The 24806-nt window shown below is 49.6% G+C and overlaps 1 protein-coding gene across 2 annotated transcripts in view; it reads right to left on the reverse strand.

Annotated features, from left to right (window-relative positions):
- CCM2 (CCM2 scaffold protein) overlaps positions 1 to 24806 on the reverse strand; it is a 47354-nt gene that overhangs the window by 18296 nt on the left and 4252 nt on the right. Inside the window, exons 1-2 of one of the 2 annotated variants that reach the window (XM_083406636.1) lie at positions 6976 to 7131; positions 54 to 230 (exon numbers count right to left, since the gene is read on the reverse strand). In XM_083406636.1, coding sequence (XP_083262762.1) covers positions 54 to 230; positions 6976 to 6987 — 189 coding nt within the window. In that variant the 5' untranslated portion in view covers positions 6988 to 7131. Of the gene's footprint in view, positions 1 to 53; positions 231 to 6975; positions 7132 to 24806 lie in introns of those variants that run through there. The other variant, XM_083406635.1, reaches the window with a different exon arrangement.

A 24806-nucleotide genomic window follows, 5' to 3' on the forward strand; every position in this document is an offset into this window, starting at 1 on the left:
CTGCAGATGGGGAAGAGGCTAAGCGGCCCAAGCCAGGAGCAGGCTGTGGTTACCTTCACTTCCTTTTCGATGTAGTCGTTCAAGAGGATGTCCGGATCCACCCGCTCAGGCAAAGGGACGGAGACTGTGTGCAGCGGCCGCCTCTCTGTCACCTTCTCTTGGGTCTTCTTGTCACGTCCCACCTTTTCTCCTTTCAGGAAGACCCGCTTGAAAGGGGAGACTATGCCAGGCTGGGGGGGGCAGAAAGGAGTGGGGGGAAAAGAGAGAGAGAGAGACACTTTAGGATCAGTACTTGGCCGTCCTGACTGCTATGCCCACAGCGCTACCTTGTTCGTGCCAAAGCGGAGCACTGTCTGTCAGATATGAATCAATTAAGGTAGCTATTTTTCGACGGAGGAGGAACAAAAAAGAGACGGAACAGAGCAGTGTGTTCCCAGTTTCAATGAGCTGAGCAGCCATTATATTAATTGCAGCCTGCTTCGCCCTGCTTTTTGAAAGGGCTCATTATTCACCTGTTCCTATAGAACTTTCCCCCCAAATGAATGGCTGGTTCGCCGCCAGGTGCAGAGTTTTATTAGCTAAAAAAGAATTATAGGCAGCAGGGTACCTTCCTTTAACAACCCTCACCCCAACCAACCCCAGCTGGAAACCACACTGGCAGTGGCGTAGCGTGTGTTGTCAGCACCCGGGGCAAGGCAAGTAATTTGTGCCCCCTAACCCGGGGCAAGGCAAGTAATTTGCGCCCCCCCCGCTGCACTGTCCCTCCCCCAGATAGTCCCCCTCTCTCTCTCCGCACTGCACCGCACGCCTGGCGCCCCCCCTCCACAGTGGGCGGCGACCCGGCGGCTCGGATCGGATTCGCACAGCCAGCACTGCAGTGAGAGAGAGAGAGTGAGCCAGGTAGGGGCAGAGAGCTGTGAGTGCGAGCGCGCCCCCCCCAGATGTTGTGCCCAGTGCGGCCGGCCCCCCCTGCACCCCCCACACGCCACTGCACACTGGTCCAGGTCTCCTGCTGCTCGACCTTGCAAGAGCGAAGGAGAAGGGAGAATAGATCTTTTGAAACATCAGAGATCATTGGCTGTGACACTACAAGGGATTCTGGGGCAAAAGGATACTGCTGCTGGGACCCCAAGCAACAGCATGGGCTTCTGGTGTGGCCGGGCCGGGCCTCCCCACCACTAAAAAGGCCAATTGACCCTGAACTAATTCCATGCCTTTCCAATGGTGGTATTTTTGTTAAGTTCCCTACGTACAAGCAATTACAGTCATACCTCGGGTTACAGATGCTTCAGGTTGTGCTTTTTCAGGTTATGGACCACCGAAACCTGGAAGTACCAGAACAGGTTACTTCTGGGTTTTGGCGACCGCGCATGCGCAGAAGCACTAAATCGTGCTTTGCGCATGCACCGAATTGCAACCTGCGCATGTGCAGATGCGCCACTGCGGGTTGCGGACGCTGCAGGCATCCACTGTATAGGGTATTCATTGGGCAGCCGTAAAAACCACCTCGTGCACATTGCAGGAGCAGGCAGACTTGGCACGCACAGTCATTTCCACTCTTCCGCAGTAATCAGACTTTTGCTGGTTTATTGGTAAGACTTCAGTACGTTTCAGAAGAACCCAATCGACAGAACAGGCACAAGCAGAAGGTGATCTAGCCCACTGCCACAACCCTGCAAAAGATGGACCACCTCACAGCTCCAATGTTCACAGCTGTATTTTGGATTGGCTGCAGTTTGTGAGCAGTCTTCAAAGGCAGCCCCATGGATAATGCACGGCAGTAGTCTAATCTGAAGGTTTAGCTCTCCTAGTCAAAAACTGCTGAAAGGCACTCTGCACCGTGGCGGCAACCACGGAGGTTTTTGCTAGCAGCAATGTTAAGGAATATGTAAAAATGGATTATTAATGGGTGATAATCTAAAACTATAATATATTAAGATAAAAGATTAAGATAAAATTAAAGTGGGAAAGGATTTGCTGAATTAACCAATTGAAATGGAATACAAGAAAGGGAGGTGTGAGGAGGTCAAGGAAACAAGCAAATGAAAGATAAGATATGGAGAGATTGATTTGTTTTTAACTGTTTTTATTTAGTATCTTGTATTTTCTTTTTCATACAGTGATGTACATACAGTGATGTATGGAAGTGAGAGCTGGACCATAAAGAAGGCTGATCGCCGAAGAATTGACGCTTTTGAATTATGGTGCTGGAGGAGACTCTTGAGAGTCCCATGGACTGCAAGAAGAACAAACCTCTCCATTCTGAAGGAAATCAGCCCTGAGTGCTCACTGGAAGGACAGATCCTGAAGCTGAGGCTCCAATACTTTGGTCACCTCATGAGAAGAGAAGACTCCCTGGAAAAGACCCTGATGTTGGGAAAGATGGAGGGCACAAGGAGAAGGGGACGACAGAGGACGAGATGGTTAGACAGTGTTCTCGAAGCTACAAACATGAATCTGACCAAACTGCGGGAGGCAGTGGAAGACAGAAGTGCCTGGCGTGCTCTGCTCTGGTCCATGGGGTCACGAAGAGTCGGACACGACTGAACGACTGAAACAACAACAACATTTTCTTTTTCTTTTCTTTTTTTTATTCTTTCTAATTTTTGTAATATGTTGAAATCTCAATAAATATCTTTTTAAAAAAACAAAAAACCACGGAGAGCCGAGGTTCAAGGATCAAGGAGTCAAGGAGCCAACACCGCAAGGCAGGGAGCGTGTTGCTGTGGCAAAGAGCCAAAGGGAAATGCTGACCTTATATCCCTTCCTGGCTCTTGCCACCAGGTGCTGTGAGTTACCAATCGGCCTCACCTGTGCGGCCGCGCCTTGCCTCTCCAGAACAAACTTAGGAAGGCCTCAGTCCTGCAGAGTCCTATTGGTTACAGGGCCTGGCTCCTGCACGCACTCCTGACATTCTAGCTCTCAGGAACATTAGCAACAGTGTAGGAATCTGTGGCAGCAGGTTCAAGTCTTGTTATAGCTAGAAGGAGGCTGCAGAGTGGAGACTTTTCCCTGCTGGGAACTTAAAGCAGATGGACCAAAGGGGCCTGCCAGCAGCCCAGGGTAGCTACAGCTTCTGCCTCCCGGAACCCAGTGCCCTTCAGACTGCAATCTACGCATGGCGGCTCTGCTGTGGTTGTGATTCAAAAGCGGCTGAGGAAAGCCAGGAGATACGATTCTACCTATGATAAGGGACGCGGGTGGCGCCGTGGGTTAAACCACAGAGCCTGGGACTTGCCGATCAGAAGGTCGGCGGTTCGAATCCCCGCGACGGGGTGAGCTCCCGTTGCTCGGTCCCTGCTCCTGCCAACCTAGCAGTTTGAAAGCAAGTCAAAGTGCAAGTAGATAAGTAGGTACCGCTCCGGTGGGAAGGTAAACGGTGTTTCCATGCGCTGCTCTGGTTCGCCAGAAGCGGCTTAGTCATGCTGGCCACATGGCCCGGAAGCTGTACGCCGGCTCCCTTGGCCAATAAAGCGAGATGAGCGCCGCAACCCCAGAGTCGGCCATGACTGGACCTAATGGTCAGGGGTCCCTTTACCTTTTTATGATGGGGCCGGAAACCGTTTGAGTGAGTCTGGCAAGCAATGCAGGGTTAGGGGAGCCTCCGGAGGTTTAATCATAGAATCATAGAGTTGGAAGAGACCCCAAGGGCCATCGAGTCCAACCCCCTGCCAAGCAGGAAACACCATCAGAGCACTCCTGACATATGGTTGTCAAGCCTCTGCTTAAAGACCTCCAAAGAAGGAGACTCCACCACACTCCTTGGCAGCAAATTCCACTGTCAAACAGCTCTTACTGTCAGGAAGTTCTTCCTAATGTTTAGGTGGAATCTTCTTTCTTGTAGTTTGGATCCATTGCTCCGTGTCCGCTTCTCTGGAGAAGCAGAAAACAACCTTTCTCCCTCCTCTAGGTGACATCCTTTTATATATTTGAACATGGCTATCATCTCACCCCTTCACCTCCTCTTCTCCAGACTAAACATGCCCAGCTCCCTTAGCCGTTCCTCATAAGGCATCGTTTCCAGGCCTTTGACCATTTTGGTTGCCCTCCTCTGGACACATTCCAGTTTGTCAGTGTCCTTCTTGAACTGTGGTGCCCAGAACTGGACACAGTACTCCAGGTGAGGTCTGACCAGAGCAGAATACAGTGGCACTATTACTTCCCTTGATCTAGATGCTATACTCCTATTGATGCAGCCCAGAACTACTAGGTTTGCTGAACTACAACTCCCATCATCCCCAGCAAGCATGGCCAATGGCCAGGAATGATGGGAGGTGCAGTTCGGCAAGCCCCCAGAGGTCCACAGATTGCCCACGCCTGCAAGAAAGCAAATACAGGCTTGCAAGCAGCTCCACGCTTCCGTAAAGAAATGCAGAAGTAGGCAGCCCCAAGGCTCTCGAGGGGAAGCCATCCACATCTGGCCTGATAATAATTTTTTATTTATACCCCGCCCTTTGCGGTTCAGAAAACCGGGCTCAGGACAGCCAACAACAAATTTAAAACACTTAATTGATGCAACAAAAAACAGCATAAAATACAGTCTAAACTGTGAATAATAATAAATTCAGAATTCAAAAATCAATTTAAGGGGAAAATCCATCCAATAAACATCAGACGATCACCAGGGCTAGCTGGCTAAATCGGTCCTATTTGGGCCAGCGAGGAGACCAGGGGAGAATTAGCTGTGGGATCCCAGAGTGGGTGAGCTTCATAAAAAGGGGAGAGGGAGGGAAGGAAGGGGAATAAAAGATCAGTCTGAATTCAAATTAAAGGCCAGGTGGAATAGCTCTGTCTTACAGGCCCTGCGGAAGGAGGTTAAATCCTGCAGGGCCCTGGACTCATGGGACAGAGCATTCTACCAGGTTGGGGCCATCACTGAGAAGGCCCTGGCGGAGGATAATCTGGCTTCCTTAGGGCCCGGGACCTCTAAACTATGATTATTCATGGACCTTAAGGTCCTCTGCGGGGCAGACCAGGAGAGGCGGTCCCGTTAATACGAGGGCCCTAAGCCACAAAGGGCTGATGAGGCCAGCTTGGTGTCCTGGGCAAGGCCTGCTGGCCAAAGTGGGTGGGGCTGTAGCCGTGCCACCCCAGCGCTGCCAGGGGGTGGGCTCAGCTTGCCATTCTTTGCAGAGCCCTTCCGCAGATCCCGGTGCCTAGCCACAACAATCACCAAGGGAGCCTTTCAAATTGGACAACAAGGATGCCTTTGTGGCTGCTATGTGACCCGGGGAAGACACGCTTGCTATTATCGGGCAATATAGAGCGAAGCGGGTGGGGGGGTGAGGAGGGGAGATGGGAGGATTGCAGCTGCTCACAAAACAGGTACAGAGCTGGAACAAAATGGGTCGGAAACTGGAAAAAGCTACCCACAAAAGGTACACCTGCCTTGTTGGCAAACAGCTCAAAGAGAGACCCTGGAATCTCTAGATGCTCCACTGAATTACCCAAGAGATATATAGCAGCTGTTGAGAACAGAAACTTATTGTTTGTTTAAGTTTTACACCACACTATCCCCATAGATCTCAGGGCAGCTCGTAACATAAACTTGCAATATTTAAAAAACCACCAAATACGTAATAAAAAGAACAGAAGCAAACCAATAATCTCCTCTTCCACAACACATTTTAAAGGGCATTGGATGTCAATCAGCTAAAGGCCTGGTGGAAGAGGAACATTTTCGCTTGGTGCCTAAAATATATAATTTATTTAAAATATATAATATATAATTGAAAATATATAATTTGATTCCCTCCCTCTCTTTCTTTTTTCTTTTCCTTCTCCTCCTGCGATGAGGCTACATTTTAATATTCCATTATTTTAATGTTGTATTTTACTTTTGTTTTTAAGTTGTAATCATTCATCTTGTTTTTATTATTGCTTGTAAGCCGCTCTGAGCCCGGCCTTGGCTGGGGAGGGCGGGGTGCCTAGCCACAACAATAATAACAATTTATTATTATTATTATTATTATTATTATTATTATTATTATGGGAGAACACTCCAAATGAGGAGCCACTGCAGAAAAGGCCTTGTTCTTCTTTTTCCCACCCCACCCCGACCTCTTGTGGGGAGGACACACGAGAAAGGGCCCTGCAGGAGGAGGGCAGGGGCCGGGTCAGTTCATCTGGAGAGAGACAGTCCTTGAGGTATTGCGGTCCCAAGCCCTTTAAGGCTTTATAGGTCAAAACCAGCACTTTGATTTGGGCCTGGAAACTAACCGGCAGCCGTTATATGAACCAACATTCCTTCCAAGACACAGAGAAGACATTGGGTTGGGAATGTTTCTCAGCTGACCCACCAATCCGCAAGCTCAAGAAACATTTCCACGCATCTGTCCCCTTGGCAGGCTCGGCTGCTTCCGCGCACCTTTTCTCCTGCGCACAGAGATGTGGAAAAACCCCACAGGCAAGTTCTGGAGATCCCCCAAAAAGGTGGGAGGTTCTGTTTTATTTATTTGCCAAGTAGCTCATGGTGCAAAGTCCCCCCTCCCCCCCCAAAAAAGAGGTAGTAGAGAGAGATGGTTTGACGGACACTGGAAGGGGATAAAACCGCTGGGCAGACAAGACAGAAGACGGAGAGGTAGGGCTGAGAGCCTGGGTGCCCCTGAGCACGTGCAGAGGTGAAAGGGAGGTGTTTTAGGGATAAAGAGAGAGAGGGAAGCTTTGCTTACTGGAAGAGCTTTACAGTGGTACCTCGGGTTAAGTACTTAATTCCTTCCGGAGGTCCGTTCTTAACCTGAAACTGTTCTTAACCTGAAGCACCACTTTAGCTAATGGGGCCTCCTGCTGCTGCCGTGCCGCTGGAGCACAATTTCTGTTCTCATCCTGAAGCAAAGTTCTTAACCTGAAGCACTATTTCTGGGTTAGTGGAGTCTGTAACCTGAAGCGTATGTAACCTGAAGTGTATGTAACCCGAGACACCACTATATTAGAACTACTGGGAGGCTATCAGGACACGGAACCGCAGACTCCTACCTCGTTCTCCATGAAGCACCCAGTTCTTCAGAGGGAGGGTTTGAGAAGGCTGCCTCGAATTCAAAAGGGTCCCACTCTACTCCACCCACCCTACCGGGCTCCTCCGGGTTGCCGGCTAATGGCTGCCGTTGCCGAAGGGCGAGGCACAACTGTTAGCTTCTGCTCTTGAGCAAGAAGGCGCACAGGACGCAGGGAGACCACAGCTTCCTCCTGCCTGGCTCACTCAGGGCTGAGAGGCGGCTGTGGGCGAAAAAGTAGAAAGTCCCACGGGGGGGGGGGGGTGGACTAGCAACCGAAAGAGGGGCAAAGAGGCTCGCCTGCTGTGGGGCTCTCCAACCCATCAAGGCAGGCTTCCCTAGAATCATAGAATTGTAGAGTTCGAAGGGAACCCAAACGTCATCCAGTCGAACCCTCTGCAATGCACCTGCTTCTCTCGCTCTTCAGGTGGCCCAAGATTTCCTTAACATGCTATGCACCTGCATATTCTGATGTTCGGGTGCCAATCGCTCATCCGTTTTCGTTACAACCTGCTGACAAGATCTCATCAGTGTAACGTAAGAGTTCAGATTTGATCGGCGCTAACGCTCTGCAATGACAAAGCTAGGCAGCATCTTAAAGAGCAGAGACATCACCTTGCCGACAAAGGTCTGCATAGTTAAAGCTATGGTTTTCCCAGTAGTGATGTATGGAAGTGAGAGCTGGACCATGAAGAAGGCTGATCGCCGAAGAATGGATGCTTATGAATTCTGGTGCTGGAGGAGACACTTGAGAGTCCCGTGGACTGCAAGAAGATCCAACCTCTCCATTCTGAAGGAAATCAGCCCTGAGTGCTCACTGGAAGGACAGATCCTGAAGCTGAGGCTCCACTACTTTGGCCACCTCATGAGAAGAGAAGACTCCCTGGAAAAGACCCTGATGCTGGGAAAGATGGAGGGTGCAAGGAGAAGGGGACAACAGAGGACCAGATGGTGGGACAGTGTTCTCGAAGCGACCAGCATGAGTTTGACCAAACTGCGGGAGGCAGTGGAAGACAGGAGGGCCTGGCGTGCTCTGGTCCAGGGGGTCACGAAGAGGCGGACACGACAAAACAACAACTCCCTGCCACTTTAAAAAAACAACAACTTAAATTGTCATAGGTATTAAATAATTTGCTTGCAGAAATTTGAAACACAAACTGTTACAGTGAGGCTAAGAAGATGCACGGAGCTTCTCGAAAAAGGTTTTCCTCCAATGTCCAGCTTCTCAAACTCAGTTCCTCCCCTCCAAAACAAACATGCCAGAAGGGTGGGGATAGCTTCCTTTGGGATTCTGAATAAAGCTGTCTTTTTTTGCTTCAGGCTTTTGCTTCCTGGAATGCCAGGGCAGAGCCTCTTGAGGCTTCGATGCCCCTGCTGGTCGTGTCGTGCCTCTTTTGTTCCACTCCTGCAAGGTCCGTGAATCTGGGAGGGAGGTTTTTTTTTTCTTAAACAGCACACAGCCCGGCCCCGAGGCTCCGGATGCAAACAGCCGTCTTTCCTCCTTCCTCTCCCTGACATTCTTTTAAAACAGGGTTGTGCTGCTTATTTATTTGATCCCATGCGGGAATCGCTTCTCGCAAAAGCGCTTCCGCTGCAAAAACATCAACAACAGGAAACAATCCCGTATGTAAAACAGTTTCAAATCCAGTAGACATGCAGACGGTATTTGAGTTTAAACAGATGTCTTATAAACAAGTGTTGGAAATTCAGATGTATAAGCTAGGGCCAAATGGCACCTTAAATCCTAGGTTACGGTCGCCACAAGGGAATGTCTATTGGCCAGAGGGCTGCACGAGAGGACCGTCCTCCAATGCTACAATTCTACAATCTCAACTACATTGCTTGACAGAAGGTCGGCGGTTCGAATCCCCGCGACGGGGTGAGCTCCCGTTGCTCGGTCCCAGCTCCTGCCAACCTAGCAGTTTGAAAACATGTCAAAGTGCAAGTAGATAAATAGGTACCGCTCCGGCGGGAAGGTAAACGGCGTTTCCGTGCGCTGCTCTGGTTCGCCAGAAGCGCCTTAGTCCTGCTGGCCACATGACCCGGAAAAACTGTCTGCGGACAAACGCCGGCTCCCTCGGCCTGTAAAGCGAGATGAGCGCCGCAACCCCAGAGTGTCTGCGACTGGACTTAACTGTCTGCAGTCCTTTATGAATGAACGGATTTTAGAATGCTTTTCAATTGATTGATTGTGATTTTATTTGAACTGTGTTGCTTTTGCAGTGGTACCTCGGGTTAAGAACTTAATTCGTTCTGGAGGTCCGTTCTGAACCTGAAACTGTTCTTAACCTGAAGCACCACTTTAGCTAACGGGGCCTCCCGCTGCTTCCACGCCACCAGAGCACGATTTCGGTTCTCATCCTGAAGCAAAGTTCTTAACCCGAGGTATTATTTCTGGGTTAGCGGAGTCTGTAACTTGAAGCGTATGTAACCTGAGGTACCACTGTATTGTTGTTGGCTGCTCTGAGCCCGGCTTCGGCTGGGGAGGGCGGGATATAAATAAAAAAATATTATTATTATTATTAACCTTTACCTTTTTTACCACAAGGCTTGTGGAGATTCGCATACACACCAAACCCACTAGCTGACTCCTAGCCTGTGGGGAAATGCCAGTTTCATGAGTTGGGTCAGTTTTGCTTGAACATGGGGGGGGGGCTCCTTCCTGGCATACAACAAAAGGTGCCTACCCCCTCCTTTCAAGTCCAGATGGCTGCAAGCTTTCATTTTTATGTTTACATCAGCTTCGCCGGCTTACATTCAAGGGAAAAGGAAAGGAATTTTCCTCGAGTGCTATTTTTAGATCTGCCTCGCTTGTTCCAGTCACGGAGGGGGGGGGGGGGCGGGAATCCCTGAACCCTGACTTTGTCCTGCAAGGAGAGCTTTCCTCCACCTCCAGATTTATTAGGCCTTTCAGAGGGAAACTGAACCGTTCTGCGGAGGAGGCAGAAGGTGGAATCTCCGCCGCAGAGATTGCTGCTTGAGACGTAATGCAGAACAAACTTTTGCCAACTCCATCGGCCATCCAGAACAAGGGCTGTGTGTGAGTGTGAATGCACACAAGCATTTGCACCAGGAATATGCACCGGCTCTGCTTTAACGCTAAAGGGCTTTGGCACACACAAGAAGAGCTTGTTACGAAAATTATAAGGTCTAAGATACAAAATAAATGTACCGAGCGAAAACATACATAAATATATAAACCGCATGTCTGAAACAGTACAGGACAAAGTCCTGAAACCATTTTGTCTCTTCCAAATTGACCTCAAATGTTTCTCTGCAAGGAGGGAGGAAATGAGAAAAACCTCCCCATTGTCTCTTTGCTCACAAATCCTGCCTTAAGGGCACATTTAAGATATGAATAGGGCGAGCCTGTGACCTGGACCCGGGAATTAAATATTTCTCATTACAAAATAGTCAGGCTGTCCAGGTAAACCCATTAACAGCCAGGTAAACCCATCAACCGGGTGGCGCTGTGGGTTAAACCACAGAGCCTAGGGCTTGCCGATCAGAAGGTTGGCGGTTCGAATCCCCGCGACGGGGTGAGCTCCCGTTGCTCGGTCCCTGCTCCTGCCAACCTAGCAGTTCGACAGCACATCAAAGTGCAAGTAGATAAATAGGTACCGCTCTGGCGGGAAGGTAAACGGCGTATCCGTGCGCTGCTCTGGTTCGCCAGGAGCAGCTTAGTATTGCTGGCCACATGACCCGGAAGCTGTGTGCCGGCTCCCTCGGCCAATAAAGTGAGATGAGCGCCGCAACCCCAGAGTCGGTCACGACTGGACCTAATGGTCAGGGGTCCCTTTACCTTTAAATCCATCAACAGGTTTCCTGGCAGACAGGATTCTGTTGTAGACTGCCCCTTCTCTATGTATGATGTATGGGAGGGGTGGTCTTGGGCTCCAGGGTGGGCGATTCCAGATGTCTATACAGTGGTACCTCGGGTTACAGATGCTTCAGGTGAGTGATTTCGGTTTGCGCACCGCGCCAAACCCGGAAGTACTGGAACAGGTTACTTCTGGGTTTGGGCGCTTGCGCAGAAGCACTAAATCGCACCATGCACATGCGCAGGAGCATTGAATAGCACCCCACGCATGCGCAGACGTGGCACTGCGGGTTGCGAACGTGCCTTCCACACGGATCACGTTTGCAAGCTGAGGTTCCACTGTATAAGGGTTTGCACACCATTGTTTGGGGTCCCTCCTGCGTGTGGCTGTGAGCTGCTTGTTGCAACAGAACAATAAAGATCAGGCTTACGAGCTGCTTTGCTTCTCAATATTCTCTGGTTGGCCTCTGTTATTTTCTCCTACCGATAAGGAACCTACAAAAGAACTCTATATGGGCTCTTGGGTACCCTGTAAGGGAAAAGGAGCAGTTTTTTCTTATAACAAGCGCAAAGCCTGCACTCCTGCTAATTGGCACGCAAACAGATTAACTTCCTCCCTAACCCACAGTAAAGGCCAGGAAAAAGTCTTCCGGTGTGTTACCTGCCAGTTTTGTCTCTTCAAATAGTTTTACCTGCTTCCGTCTTGTTCTATCTCTTATTTATTTGCTTTGTGCTGCACAGCAAGCAGCCTTCGCCGCCTTGGCAGCTCTCCCAAGGCTTTGCACTGAGACTGCCATCTGCCCCAGCCAGTGGCGTAGCGTGGGGGTGCAGGGGGGGCCGGCCGCACCGGGCGCAACATCGGGGGGGGTGCACTCGCACTCGCAGCTCTCTGCCCCTACCTGGCTCACTCACTCTCTCTCACTGCAGTGCTGGCTGTGCGAATCCGATCTGAGCCGCCGGGTCGCCGCCCACTGTGGAGGGGAGGGTGCCAGGCATGCGGTGCGGAGAGAGAGCGAGGGACTATCTGGGGGAGGGACAGTGCAGCAGGGGGGGCGCGCAAATTACTTGCCTTGCCCCGGGTGCTGACAACCCACGCTACGCCACTGGCCCCAGCCAGCGCTGGGATCAGGGCCCTGGGTCAGGTTTCCAGGGGCGAGGCTTGCACAACCTTAGAAACCAACAAATTACATTATCCATTTATAAACCTCACTATTCTTTGGAGCTTGGGAGAAAAGAAATGACAAACCTAGACAGCATCTTAAAAAGCAGAGACATCACCTTGCCAACAAAGGTCCGTATAGTTAAAGCTATGGTTTTCCCAGTAGTGATGTATGGAAGTGAGAGCTGGACCATAAAGAAGGCTGATCGCCGAAGAAGGGATGCTTTTGAATTCTGGTGCTGGAGGAGACTCTTGAGAGTCCCATGGACTGCAAGAAGATCAAACCACTCCATTCTGAAGGAAATCAGCCCTGAGTGCTCCCTGGAAGGACAGATCCTGAAGCTGAGGCTCCAATCCTTTGGCCACCTCATGAGAAGAGAAGACTCCCTGGAAAAGACCCTGATGTTGGGAAAGATGGAGGGCACAAGGAGAAGGGACGACAGAGGACGAGATGGTGGGACAGTGTTCTTGAAGCTACAAACATGAGTTTGACCCAACTGTGGGAGGCAGTGGAAGACAGGAGTGCCTGGCGTGCTCTGGCCCAGGGGGTCATGAAGAGGCAGACACGACTAAACAACAACATTCTTCGCTGCCTCTTGCTCTTCAGCGTGACATTCACTGGTAATGTGGTACCTCACAACGATCCTGTAAGGTAGGATAGCCTGTGTGTGAGAGGCTAAGGGCCCAAACTCATTTACTGAGCCTCACAGGCCAGGAGTAGATTCAAACACAAACCTTCCACAATTCCCCACTTTAAGAACAGATGAACCACGCCGACAATTTTTACCCTGGAATTCCGCATCGCTGCTCAGTGTACTCTCGTTTTCGACTGATGCATAATGTCCACAGACATTTCTACAAGATAGGGAATTTTTCACGCGTTTCAGAACATGCTGGTCTTTGAAAACGGCAAGGCAGCTGGTGTGCAAGAAATCAGGCTTGCTTTGTTGTGTTTTTTAAAAAAAATTTGGCCTTCTGTTCTTCCCCCATTTATCTGCTCCATCCATCTGCTGTGAGTTGTCAAAGAAGCAGGTGTCAGCCATCTGGATTAAGGCGCTGTTTATAATAATATATATATATCTGGTGACAAGCAATGGAAAAGGAGCCCGGAATCTTTCTGCAGGGGGAAAGAGGTCTGGGAGCACACAGAATGGAATAGAAATATTACAGTCTATGCATGCACTACCGTATTTTTCGCTCTATAGGATGCACTTTTTCCCCTCCAAAAAATAAGGGGAAATGTGTGTGCGTCCTATGGAGCCAATGCAGGCTCCTTGGCTTCAGCGATAGCAACGCGAAGCCTCCGAAGCGCAGAGGGAGCGCTTTCGCTGAAGCTTGGAGAGCGAGAGGCGTCAGTGCGCACCGACCCCTCTCACTCTCCAGGTTTCAGGGATAGCCGCCTGAAGCCTTCGGAGCGCAGCGCGAATTCCCGCTGCGTTCTGGAGGCTTCAGGTTCCTTTCGCTGAAGCCAGGAGAGTCTTGCTCTCCCGGCTTCAGCAAAAGGAACCAGAAGCCTGAGGAGCGCAGCGGGAATTTGCGCTGCGCTCAGCAGGCTTCAGGGATAGCCGCACGCAGCCCCTCCGGCAGGGAGAGGCTGCACGCGGCTATGGCTTCTTTAGCCCCGCGCAGCCTCTCCCGGCTGGAGAGGTTGCGCACAGCTAAAGAGGAAGCCAAGACAGTAAGCGGGATCCATCCCGCTGGCTATCTTGGCTTGTGCCATAGTTTCGCGCAACCCCTCTGGCAAGGAGAGGTTGCGTGCAGCCTGTACGCTGCGCTTTGGGGCTGGGAGGGGGGTTAGGGTTAGGTTTTTTTCTTGATTTCCCCCTCTAAAAAATGGTGCGCCCTATGGTCCGGTGTAAGGGACGCGGGTGGCGCTGTGGGTTAAAGCCTCAGCGCCTAGGGCTTGCCGATAGAAAGGTCGGCGGTTCGAATCCCCGCGGCGGGGCGCGCTCCCGCTGTTCGGTCCCAGCGCCTGCCAACCTAGCAGTTCGAAAGCACTCCCGGGTGCAAGTAGATAAATAGGGACCGCTTACTAGCGGGAAGGTAAACGGCGTTTCTGTGTGCTGCGCTGGCTCACCAGAGCAGCGATGTCACGCTGGCCACGTGACCCGGAAGTGTCTTCGGACAGCGCTGGCCCCCGGCCTCTTTTAGTGAGATGGGTGCACAACCCTAGAGTCTGTCAAGACTGGCCCGTACGGGCAGGGGTATCTTTACCTTTACTTATGGTCCGGTGTGCCCTATGGAGCAAAAAATATGGTATGTTGCGTGGCTCCAAGAAGACTTCCGGAGCAAATGTCAGTTAAAATTCTGAGAGATATGCATTGCAATCCAATGCCACACTATTGTTCTGAAGAGGTGGGGGAGTGTCCAAATTCCTCACCGCTCCCCTTGTATTGCAACCCAGGTGGGTGGGGCTTGCTACCAGGCCCCGCCTACTTTTGGAAAGAGCCCCGCCCACTCTGGCAGGAGGCTAAAGGAACGCCACCCTGCTCTCTCACTCAACAGGCCTCAATTACCCATTGACTGCCGCAGAGCAGATTTCCGTGCTTAAGCCAAGGGCGCTTGGGAAATTGCTAAATTAATTTTAAGACCCTTGCAGGGCTATTGAGAAGCTTCATGCCATCAGGCTCAGCTGTAAGCTTGTCCCCAGAGGATTTCTTTACGGTTTGGGCAATGGCTTGGAAGTACAAAGGCATGGCTTTTAAGCCATCTCTGCAGTAATCCACTCAGAGGGAATATGGAAAAGGGAAACTCAGCGGATACAGAGCTGTTCCTACTTCCCAGGCCTGCGCCTCATGCCTTCTCTTCAAGACCTACTGCATGATCCCCTGAGCAAATCTACAGAGACATCACCTTGACAACAAAGGTCCGTTTAGTTAAAGCTCTGGTTTTCCCAGTAGTGATGTATGGAAGTGAGAGCTGGACCATAAAGAAGGCTGATCGCCGAAGAATGGATGCTTTTGAATTATGGTGCTGGAGGAGACTCTTGAGAGTCCCATGGACTGCAAGAAGATCCAACCTCTCCATTCTGAAGGAAATCAGCCCTGAGTGCTCACTGGAAGGACAGATCCTGAAGCTGAGGCTCCAAGACTTTGGCCACCTCATGAGAAGAGAAGACTCCCTGGAAAAGACCCTGATGTTGGGGAAGATAGAGGTCACAAGGAGAAGGGGACGACAGAGGACGAGATGGTGGGACAGTGTTCTCGAAGCTACCAGCATGAGTTTGACCAAACTGCGGGAGGCAGTGGAAGACAGGAGTGCCTGGCGTGCTCTGGTCCAGGGGGTCACGAAGAGGCGGACACGACTAAACGACTAAACAACAACAGAGGGAGCTTGCTTCCTATTAAGAATTCATGGATGATAAATTGAGAAACTGGGTGATCTAGGCAGCTCTCCCAAATCAGCCTCCTGCCCCCACCTCCAGGTGTTTTGCATTACAACTCCCAGTATAATACAGCCGAGCTTGCTAGGGCTGATGGGAGTTGTAGTCCAAAAAAAACATAGCAGGGTTTCCCAGCCTTGGCCCTCAGCTGTTCTTGGACTACAACTCCCATCATCTCTACCTGGTAGGACCTAGAGCAGGCACCCCAACCTTCGGCCCTTCAGATGTCTTGGACTACAATTCCCATCATCCCTGACCACTGGTCCTGTTAGCTAGGGATCATGGGAGTTGTAGGCCAAAACATCTGGAGGGCCGCTGGTTGGGGGTGCCTGACCTAGAGAGAGCCAGGCCGGAGAAGGCCATCCTATGTCCTTTGACTGTTTTATTGGAAAAGAAAATCTCAAGTTGTCCACTTTAAGCCATAAAGTGGACGGCCAGGGAACCAGAGCAAAATGGCGGCCCTTTAGATTGTCCTTCCTGCTGTGTCATTCAGACATGCCCAATTCGCTCTCGCTTGACCCGGGCTTCTCACGCTATTCCATGCATCTTGGCACCAGAGCTTGAGATATAATAATTAATAATTTAAAAAAAAATTATTTTTACCCCGCCCTCCCCAGCCAAGACTGGGCTCAGGGCGGCTAACACCAAATATAAAAATTGATTAGAATACAGCTTAAAAAACAAATTTAAAATACAACATTAAAACATTAAAATGCAGCCTCATTTCAGTGGAACTCAATCAAAAACTTTTTGGGGGATAAAAACGTCAAGTCTCCACCAAGGCTAACTATCCAGACTGGTCCTATATGGGCCAGAAAAAAGCCAGGGAAGTCCCCAAATAGGAGTTCCAACACAGAAGGAGAAGGGAAAAAGGAAAGAAGGGGAAGGAATCAAATTGATTCTAAGCCAAAGGCCAGGCGGAACAACTCTTACAGGCCCTGGGGAAAGAAATCAGATCCCGCAGGGCCCTGGTCTCATGAGACAGAGCGTTCCACCAGGCCGGAGCCATCACTAAGAAGGCCCTGGCTCTGGTTAAGGCTAATCTGACTTCCTTAGGGCCTGGGACCTCTAGGGTGTTGCTATTTATGGACCTTAAGATGCTCTGGTTGTGCCACTCCACAAACTGTCTTAACATTAAAAGGGAAAGCAACAGGCTGCCTGTTTTGAGGATGAAGATCAGCACAGCAAGGCCCGTCACACCTTACCGTTGCTGCACCACACGACAATTGTGTTTGTGGGATGGCAAAGAGGGGGAAGCTGTGTCGGCCAACAACAGCCACGCCCCATTGCAGCCATTCTGGATTAAGCGCCTGGTTATGGGTATATTTTTATCCACCTATTTCTGCACGTTTGGGAGCAAAAATAAAAATGGGGCAGCCGCAACTGGATACTGCAAATGGCCATTTAAAGCCATGCGCTGCCCTTTCATCAAATCCAGCTGTTGCCCAGGCAAGACTCATCCGGAAGCGAGCATCACTTTTTGGACTGGAGAAAGAAAAAAAGTTCCAGAATTCCAGGAACATGGCCCAGCTGCCCAATTTTCTGCCAGAACTGCCCCCGAGTCAAAGCCAGAACGGTGGAGGCTCTTTGGGAAACAAACCATGTTGACTGGAGCCTTCGCCAACCTGGTGATGCCCAGCTGTTCTGCATGACCATTCCCATCTGTGCAGCCTGCGGCTGATGGGCATTTTAATACAGAACAGCTGTATTTAATACAGACGGCACCAGGGTGACGACGGCTGGGCCAAGAGGTTAACCATACAATTTGCATTAAGGCAGCAAATCTGAAAGGAGTAATAATAATAATAATAATAATAATAATTTATTTATACCCCGCCCATCTGGCTGGGCTTCCCCAGCCACTCTGGGAGGCTTCCAATAAAATATTAAAATACCGTAATACAGTGGTACCTCAGGTTAAGTACTTAATTTGTTCTGGAGGTCCGTTCTTAACCTGAAACTGTTCTTAACCTGAAGCACCACTTTAGCCAATGGGGCCTCCTGCTGCTGCCGCGCTGCTGGAGCACAATTTCCGTTCTCATCCTGAAGCAAAGTGCTTAACCTGAAGCGCTATTTCTGGGTTAGCGGAGTCTGTAACCTGAAACGTATGTAACCTGAAGCGTATTTAACCTGAGGTACCACTGTACACCAAACCTTAAAAGCTTCCCTAAACAGGGCTGCCTTCAGATGTTTTCTAAAATCTGGTAGTTGTTGTTCTCTTTGACATCTGGTGGGAAGGCGCCACCACCGAGAAGGCCCTCTGCCTGGTTCCCTGTAACTTGGCTTCTCGCAGTGAGGGAACCGCCAGAAGGCCCTCGGCGCTGGGCCACAGCGTCCGGGCAGAACAATGGAGGTTATTACCATATTACCTTGTTCTGACAGTTGGTGTCCAACTGTCCTCATAAAGCAGCCTTTTTCAACCTGTGGGTCCCCAGATGTTGTTGAACTACAACTCCCATCACCCCTAGCTAGCAAGGACAGAGCTCAGGGATGATGGGAGTTGCAGTCCAACAACATCTGGGGACCCACAGGTTGAGATCCACTGGACTAAAGGAATCTCCCTATTCTTCCACACTCAAAACATACCAACTTGCTTGTCTCCGCTTTCCATGTGACCTCTGCATCACCTACAGCAAAGTACCGTATTGGCCTGAATATAAGCCTCACTCCCCACCCCCCAAAAAATTCCAACCATGAAAACCTAGAGTGCAGCTTAAATTCGCAACCTTACAAAAATCGGCTTTTGCGATATTGCTGCTGAAACAGACATACGGCAAAACGGAATGGGTGCGAGGGCCTGAGGAATTTTAAGAGAGCGGCTTATGTTCCGTATGGTCTTTTTTCCTCTCCGCCCCCCATGAATTTCAAAGGTGCGGCTTACATTTGGGTGCGGCTTATATTCGGGCCAATATGGTAATTCGGAAGGACAAGGTTTGGTGGTTTGATGCTACAGGACATACAGAAAACAAAGAACTGGAATAAAGCGCCTGCGAGGAGACCAAACTCAGCCGAGCACAGAAGATTAAAAACATGTCCAAAGCGCGACTTAAAAGATCCTGGAACTGAACTGCGCCTAGGGCCCGAATGACTGTCGTCCCACGAGAAAAGCTGCCAGCCCGTTTAGAATTACTTTGTCTGCACTGTCACTAAGCGAAGTGTCTGGGGCGGCTCTGCTGCCACCTTCTGAAATCGTGGTGGCTGCAGATTTCTGCGGTGGGAAAGGCTCCACTAAAAATAGCTCGTTTCCCACAGTTATGTCCCAGGCGGGAGGGTGGGGAGCGGACGGGAGGCCAAGCTTTCATGTGCAGTTAAATGGGGATGAGCTCAGAGGCTGGCGCCTCCTGCAATGAGGATCCCGGAATGAAGCGAGGGAGTGTATACACTCAATCTCGCCCTGTGTGCTGTTAGCACGATCCAAGAGAACGTTGCTTTTTTAAACAAGGAGCAAAGAGCGGTGATTTCATGTATACTTGAGAGGAGGCTCTCTTGAGAAGGCGAGACTTGAAGCATTTCGGGACCCGTGTCATTGGCAGTTCAGTTCTAGTTATTTATGTTTCCGAGCACAATTCAAAGTGTTGACATTTAAAGCCCTAAATGGCCTCGGCCCTGTATACCTGAAGGAGCGTCTCCACCCACATCGTTCAGCCTGGACACTGAGATCCAGCGCCGAGGGCCTTCTAACAGTTCCCTCCCTGCGAGAAGTGAGGTTACAGGGAACCAGTAGAGGGCCTTCTCGGCGGTGGCGCCCTCCCATCAGATGTCAAGGAAATAAGCAGCTATCTGAGTTTTAGAAGACATCTGAATGCAGCTCTGTTTAGGGAAGTTTTTAATGTTTGATGTTTTATTCTGTTTTTAATATTATGCTGGGAGCCGCCCAGAGCGGCTGGGGAAACCCAGCCAGATGGGGCGGTGTATAAATAATAAATTTATTATTATTATTATTATGGACGCGGGTGGTGCTGTGGATTAAACCACAGACCTTGGACTTGCCGATCAGAAGGTTGGCGGTTCGAATCCCCGCGACGGGGTGAGCTCCCGTTACTCGGTCCCAGCTCCTGCCAACCTAGCAGTTCGAAAGCACGTCAAAGTGCAAGTAGATAAAGAGGTACCACTCTGGCAGGAAGGTCAACGGCGTTTCCTTGCGCTGTTCTGGTTCACCAGAAGCGGCTTAGTCATGCTGGCCACATGACCCAGAAGCTGTATGCCGGCTCCCTCGGCCAATAAGGCGAGATGAGCGCCGCAACCCCAGAGTCGGCCTTTATCTGTTGTTGTTGTCATTATGCCGCCTTTCTGACACAGAGCTCAAGGCAGCCCTACCACAGTTCTCTCCTGCTCCCTTTTCCAATCCTTACAAAAAGCCTGAGAGGTAGGCTAGGCCGAGAGATGGAGACAGGCCCAAGGTCATCAGGAATCTGGGCTGCATCAATAGGAGTATAGCATCTAGATCAAGGGAAGTAATAGTGCCACTGTATTCTGCTCTGGTCAGACCTCACCTGGAGTACTGTGTCCAGCTCTGGGCACCACAGTTCAAGAAGGACACTGACAAGCTGGAACGTGTCCAGAGGAGGGCAACCAAAATGGTCAAAGGCCTGGAAACGATGCCTTATGAGGAACGGCTAAGGGAGCTGGGCATGTTTAGCCTGGAGAAGAGGAGGTGAAGGGGTGATATGATAGCCATGTTCAAATATAGAAAAGGATGTCACATGGAGGAGGGAGAAAGGTTGTTTTCTGCTGCTCCAGAGAAGCGGACACGGAGCAATGGATCCAAACTACAAGAAAGAAGATTCCACCTAAACATTAGGAAGAACTTCCTGACAGTAAGAGCTGTTTGACAGTGGAATTTGCTGCCAAGGAGTGTGGTGGAGTCTCCTTCTTTGGAGGTCTTTAAGCAGAGGCTTGACAACCATATGTCATAGTGCTCTGATGGTGTTTCCTGCTTGGCAAGGGGTTGGACTCGATGGCCCTTGTGGTCTCTTCCAACTCTATGATTCTATGAATTCTGTGGCAGAACCTTGCTCTCCCTACATCTGGCTTGCTCTAACCACGACTGGAACTCACAGTGTTTTATCAAGGTGGATAAAGGGGGGTGAAGAATCATCCTTGGATCCAGATGCACAGGCCCTCAAGGCAAGGGCAGTTATTCCGCTGGAGGAAATGAGATAAGGTCACCACTCCTGTCTCTTTCACCAAGCAGACCAAGGTGGAGTATGTGGTTGTCCCCTTCTTTATTTAATACCCCCAACAACCCTGTGAGGTAGGTTAAGCTGAGAGGCAGTGACCCGTCACACTCTAACGGCTATTCTATTTATTGTGCTTGTGAAATACAGCAGCGCAGCATTGGGGTGGGGGGTGATGTTGTTGTTGTTTAGTCGTTTAGTCGTGTCCGACTCTTCGTGACCCCCTGGACCAGAGCACGCCAGGCACTCCTGTCTTCCACTGCCTCTCGCAGTTTGGTCAAACTCATGCTGGTAGCTTCGAGAACACTGTCCAACCATCTCGTCCTCTGTCGTCCCCTTCTCCTTGTGCCCTCCATCTTTCCCAACATCAGGGTCTTTTCCAGGGAGTCTTCTCTTCTCGTGAGGTGGCCAAAGTCTTGGAGCCTCAGCTTCAGGATCTGTCCTTCCAGTGAGCCCTCAGGGCTGATTTCCTTCAGAATGGATACGTTTGATCTTCTTGCAGTCCATGGGACTCTCAAGAGTCTCCTCCAGCACCAGAATTCAAAAGCATCCATTCTTCGGCGATCAGCCTTCTTTATGGTCCAGCTCTCAATTCCATACATCACTACTGGGGGGGGGGGTGATAAAGGACTTTAAACATTCAGAGTCAGTCATTAGTTCTACGGCCATCTCCGTACGAGATGTTTTATAAGCAAGTTGTTCTCTTCCACCCACTAAAAAAAAAAAAAAAAAGATTCAGGGCCCAATTTCTCTTCCAGAATTAAAACTGGGCTAAAATTAGCTTCAAATATTAATTAGAACATAACTCTTGGGAAGGGGCCAAAAGAACATTTGTCAGGCTGAAACAAAGGCCGCTGCCATCCTTTCATGGGGTTTCATTCATGTGTGATAACTGCCTTCTAAACAATTTCCATTTAACATTATACAGCATTCTTTCTGAAAAAATCCTGGGTTAGATAAACCGCTCCCATGCCAGTTCCTTTGCGAATCAGTTTGGTTGTGTACTCACAAACACGAACCCCAGAAATACACACAGTCACAGCAGGCCAGCCTCCCCAAGAAAAAAAAAATTCAGGACGACAGGAAAACTGCAACCACCTTCTGGAGGAAAATGCCCCAATTCCCTCCATAAAGTCCCTATCTAACCACAGCGCAGTTGAACCGGAAGCACAGAGGAAGGGCGGAGAGCCAAAAGCTACCATCAGCTCGACCCAGCCCTGGAAGGAGTGACTTTTAGGAGATCTGAAAGCAGCAGTCTTGCGGCCACACTGGAACATCACTTGAACACCCAGGGGAAGGAATCAAGGGGCTTTCCAGTCCAGGAATCACATGGCAAGAGAAGAATGCCTGGCCTTACATCAGGCTGACGACACAAATTTTTGAGCCAGTCTCATACTTTGACACCCAAGAAAGGTTTATCTCCTTTCTATCTTGTCTATCAGGTCTTTGGCTAACTGAACAATCTGTGCATGGCGGTGGTGGGTAATTGTTTTCGTTCGTTCCTATGTTATATATATATTTTAGGGTGGCGCTGTGGGTTAAGCCACAGAGCCTAGGGCTTGCCGATCGGAAGGTTGACAGTTCGAATCCCCGCGACGGGGTGAGCTCCCGTTGCTCGGTCCCTGCTCCTGCCAACCCAGCAGTTCGAAAGCACGTCAAAGTGCAAGTAGATCAATAGGTACCGCTCCAGCGGGAAGGTAAACGGCGTTTCCATGCACTGCTCTGGTTTGCCAGAAGCGGCTTAGTCATGCTGGCCACATGACCTGGAAGCTGTACGCCGGCTCCCTCGGCTAATAAAGCGAGATGAGCGCCGCAACCCCAGAGTCGGTCACGACTAGACCTAATGGTCAGGGGTCCCTTTACCTTTACGTTATATATTTTGGGGTTTTTTTCCTATTGTAAACTATCCTATGGTCCTTGAATGAAGGGTGGTGTAGAAATTTTTAACAACAACAACTTGTGGAGTTCAATCCTATAGAAATAAAGAGCTCCGGCCATCAAAACACTCGTTTGTAAGATTCCAGCTGATGCCCCTATGTGGTTTCTTCCAAATTCTTCAACCCTTTACATATACTCTCCCAGGAATCCGTCCCCCCACCCCAGCTCCCTCTGCCAAAACCCACCAAATCAGCCATGACGTTTGCCATTCAACTGTGCACATCACACCAGGAGAGCATGGCGCATCCAGGCCAGGGTCCTATTCCACAGTAGCCAACCAGATGTGGGACAAACTGACAAGTAAGACCTGAGCACAAGAGCATCATTCTCCCCTCCGGAGGTTTCCAGCAACTGGGATCCAGAAGCATTGATGCTTCCAGCCAAACAGGCAGAGCAGAGCCTCAATAGCCCTCTCCCAGCTAAGGGCTGGATCCGACCCAATCCCCTTCTAAATCCAGCCCACGGACGGTCCGGGAATCGGCGTGTTTTTACATGAGTAGAATGTGTCCTCTTACTTAAAATGCATCTCTGGGTTATTTGTGGGGCACAGGAATTCGTCCGTATTTTTTTCCAAAACATAGTCCGGCCCCCCACAAGGTCTGAGGGACGGTGGACCCCTGCTGAAAAAGTCTGCTGACCCCTGAGATAGCGGCTCAGCTGGGCCACGGAAATTAGAAGCCCCAGGATGGTATTCCTCCAGATTCTTAAGGATTATGGTGGGCTCTCTCGTGGAGGGGGAGTGGGCAGGAAAGTCTCTCGGCTCAGTGCTACAGATTTAGAACGCTCAATTGAATACACCAACAACTGCTGAGACTAGAGGGGCTGAACAGCAGCAAGAATACTCATCGCAAAGTATTGGAAGACACAAGATCTACCCACCCGGGAAGAATGGCAGATGAAGCTGATGGACTACATGGAAATGGCGGAAATGACCGGCAGAATCCGAGACCAGGGAGAAGAGTCGGTGGAAGAAGATTGGGAAAAATTTAAAGTATATTTACAGAAATATTGCAAAATTAATGAATGTTAGAAGAATACTGGAATGAAGTTATATGGTTTTAGCAGAAATGTTATTAAGGATTATGCAAAAAGCGATTGTTAATGGGCTAAAGTGGAAAATTTAAAGTTAGAGTGTGTTAAGATAAATTATAGATCAAAAAATTGAGAAAGAGGGAAAGGATTTGCTGAACCAGCTAATTTGAACTAGAATACAAAAAAGGGAAGTGCGAGGAAGTCGAGGAAACAAGCAAATCAAAGATAAAGATATGAAATTTGGATGTGTTTTTAAATGTTTTTGTTTTTTCTTGTTGCTTTGTTGTACTGTTTCTTTTTTTAAAATTAAATTTTGATGTATTTTGTTGAATTTTTTATTGTTTTTCTTTTACCTTCTTTCTTTCTGCAACTATAAAACATCTAACAAATATTACTTAAAAAAAAAAGAGACACTAGAGGGGCTGCGCTCATTTCAAGCCCTCCCATATGCAAGGCTTTCTGCATTCTGCTGGCCCAGGGTTCTCATTTGCTTGGCTTCATTCTGGCTCCCTCACTATTTCAGCTTGCTTTTGCATGTGCTGTAGAAATCCACCCACCTATTCCATTTCCTTCAAGTGCCCGAGGTGAGCTGTCAGAGCTGCCTCCTTCAGCCCCATGTAATCAAGCAGACCAAAAAAAAATGCCTTGGTGCTTTGCAGGATTTTAATATTATTTTTTTTTGGAGCAGGGTGGGTATGGTTGCTTTGTTTGAAACTGAAACTGCTAACTGCCTGAAATCCACACCCCCCCAGGTCTTTTTAAATTCTAGGTAGTTCAACACCTCTGATGTCTAAATAGCCTCACCATCGGATTCACCTGGGAAGGTAGGAGAAGGAAAATTCTGATGCTAAACCACCACTGCCTCGCGGATATACTCATTTGTCAGAAAGGCCACCGAGACCACATAACACCGGTCCTGAAAGACCTACATTGGCTCCCAGTACGTTTGCAAGCACAATTCAAAGTGTTGGTGCTGAACTTTAAAGCCCTAAATAGCCTCGGTCCAGTATATCTGAAGGAGCGTCTCCACCCGCATCGTTCAGCTCGGACACTGAGGTCCAGCTCCGAGGGCCTTCTGGCAGTTCCCTCCCTGTGAGAAGTAAGGTTACAGGGAACGAGACAGAGGGCCTTCTCGGTGGTGGCACCTGCCGTGTGGAACACCCTCCCACCAGATGTCAAAGAGAACAACAACTACCAGACTTTTAGAATACATCTGTTCCCTGTTTAAGGAAGCTTTTAATGTTGATGTATTATGGTATTTTAATCTTTTGTTGGAAACCACCCAGAGTGGCTGGGGAAGCCCAGC

This window comes from Podarcis tiliguerta (assembly GCF_965153285.1).
Source record: "Podarcis tiliguerta genome assembly, chromosome: 12".
Classification (NCBI taxonomy): domain Eukaryota; kingdom Metazoa; phylum Chordata; class Lepidosauria; order Squamata; family Lacertidae; genus Podarcis; species Podarcis tiliguerta.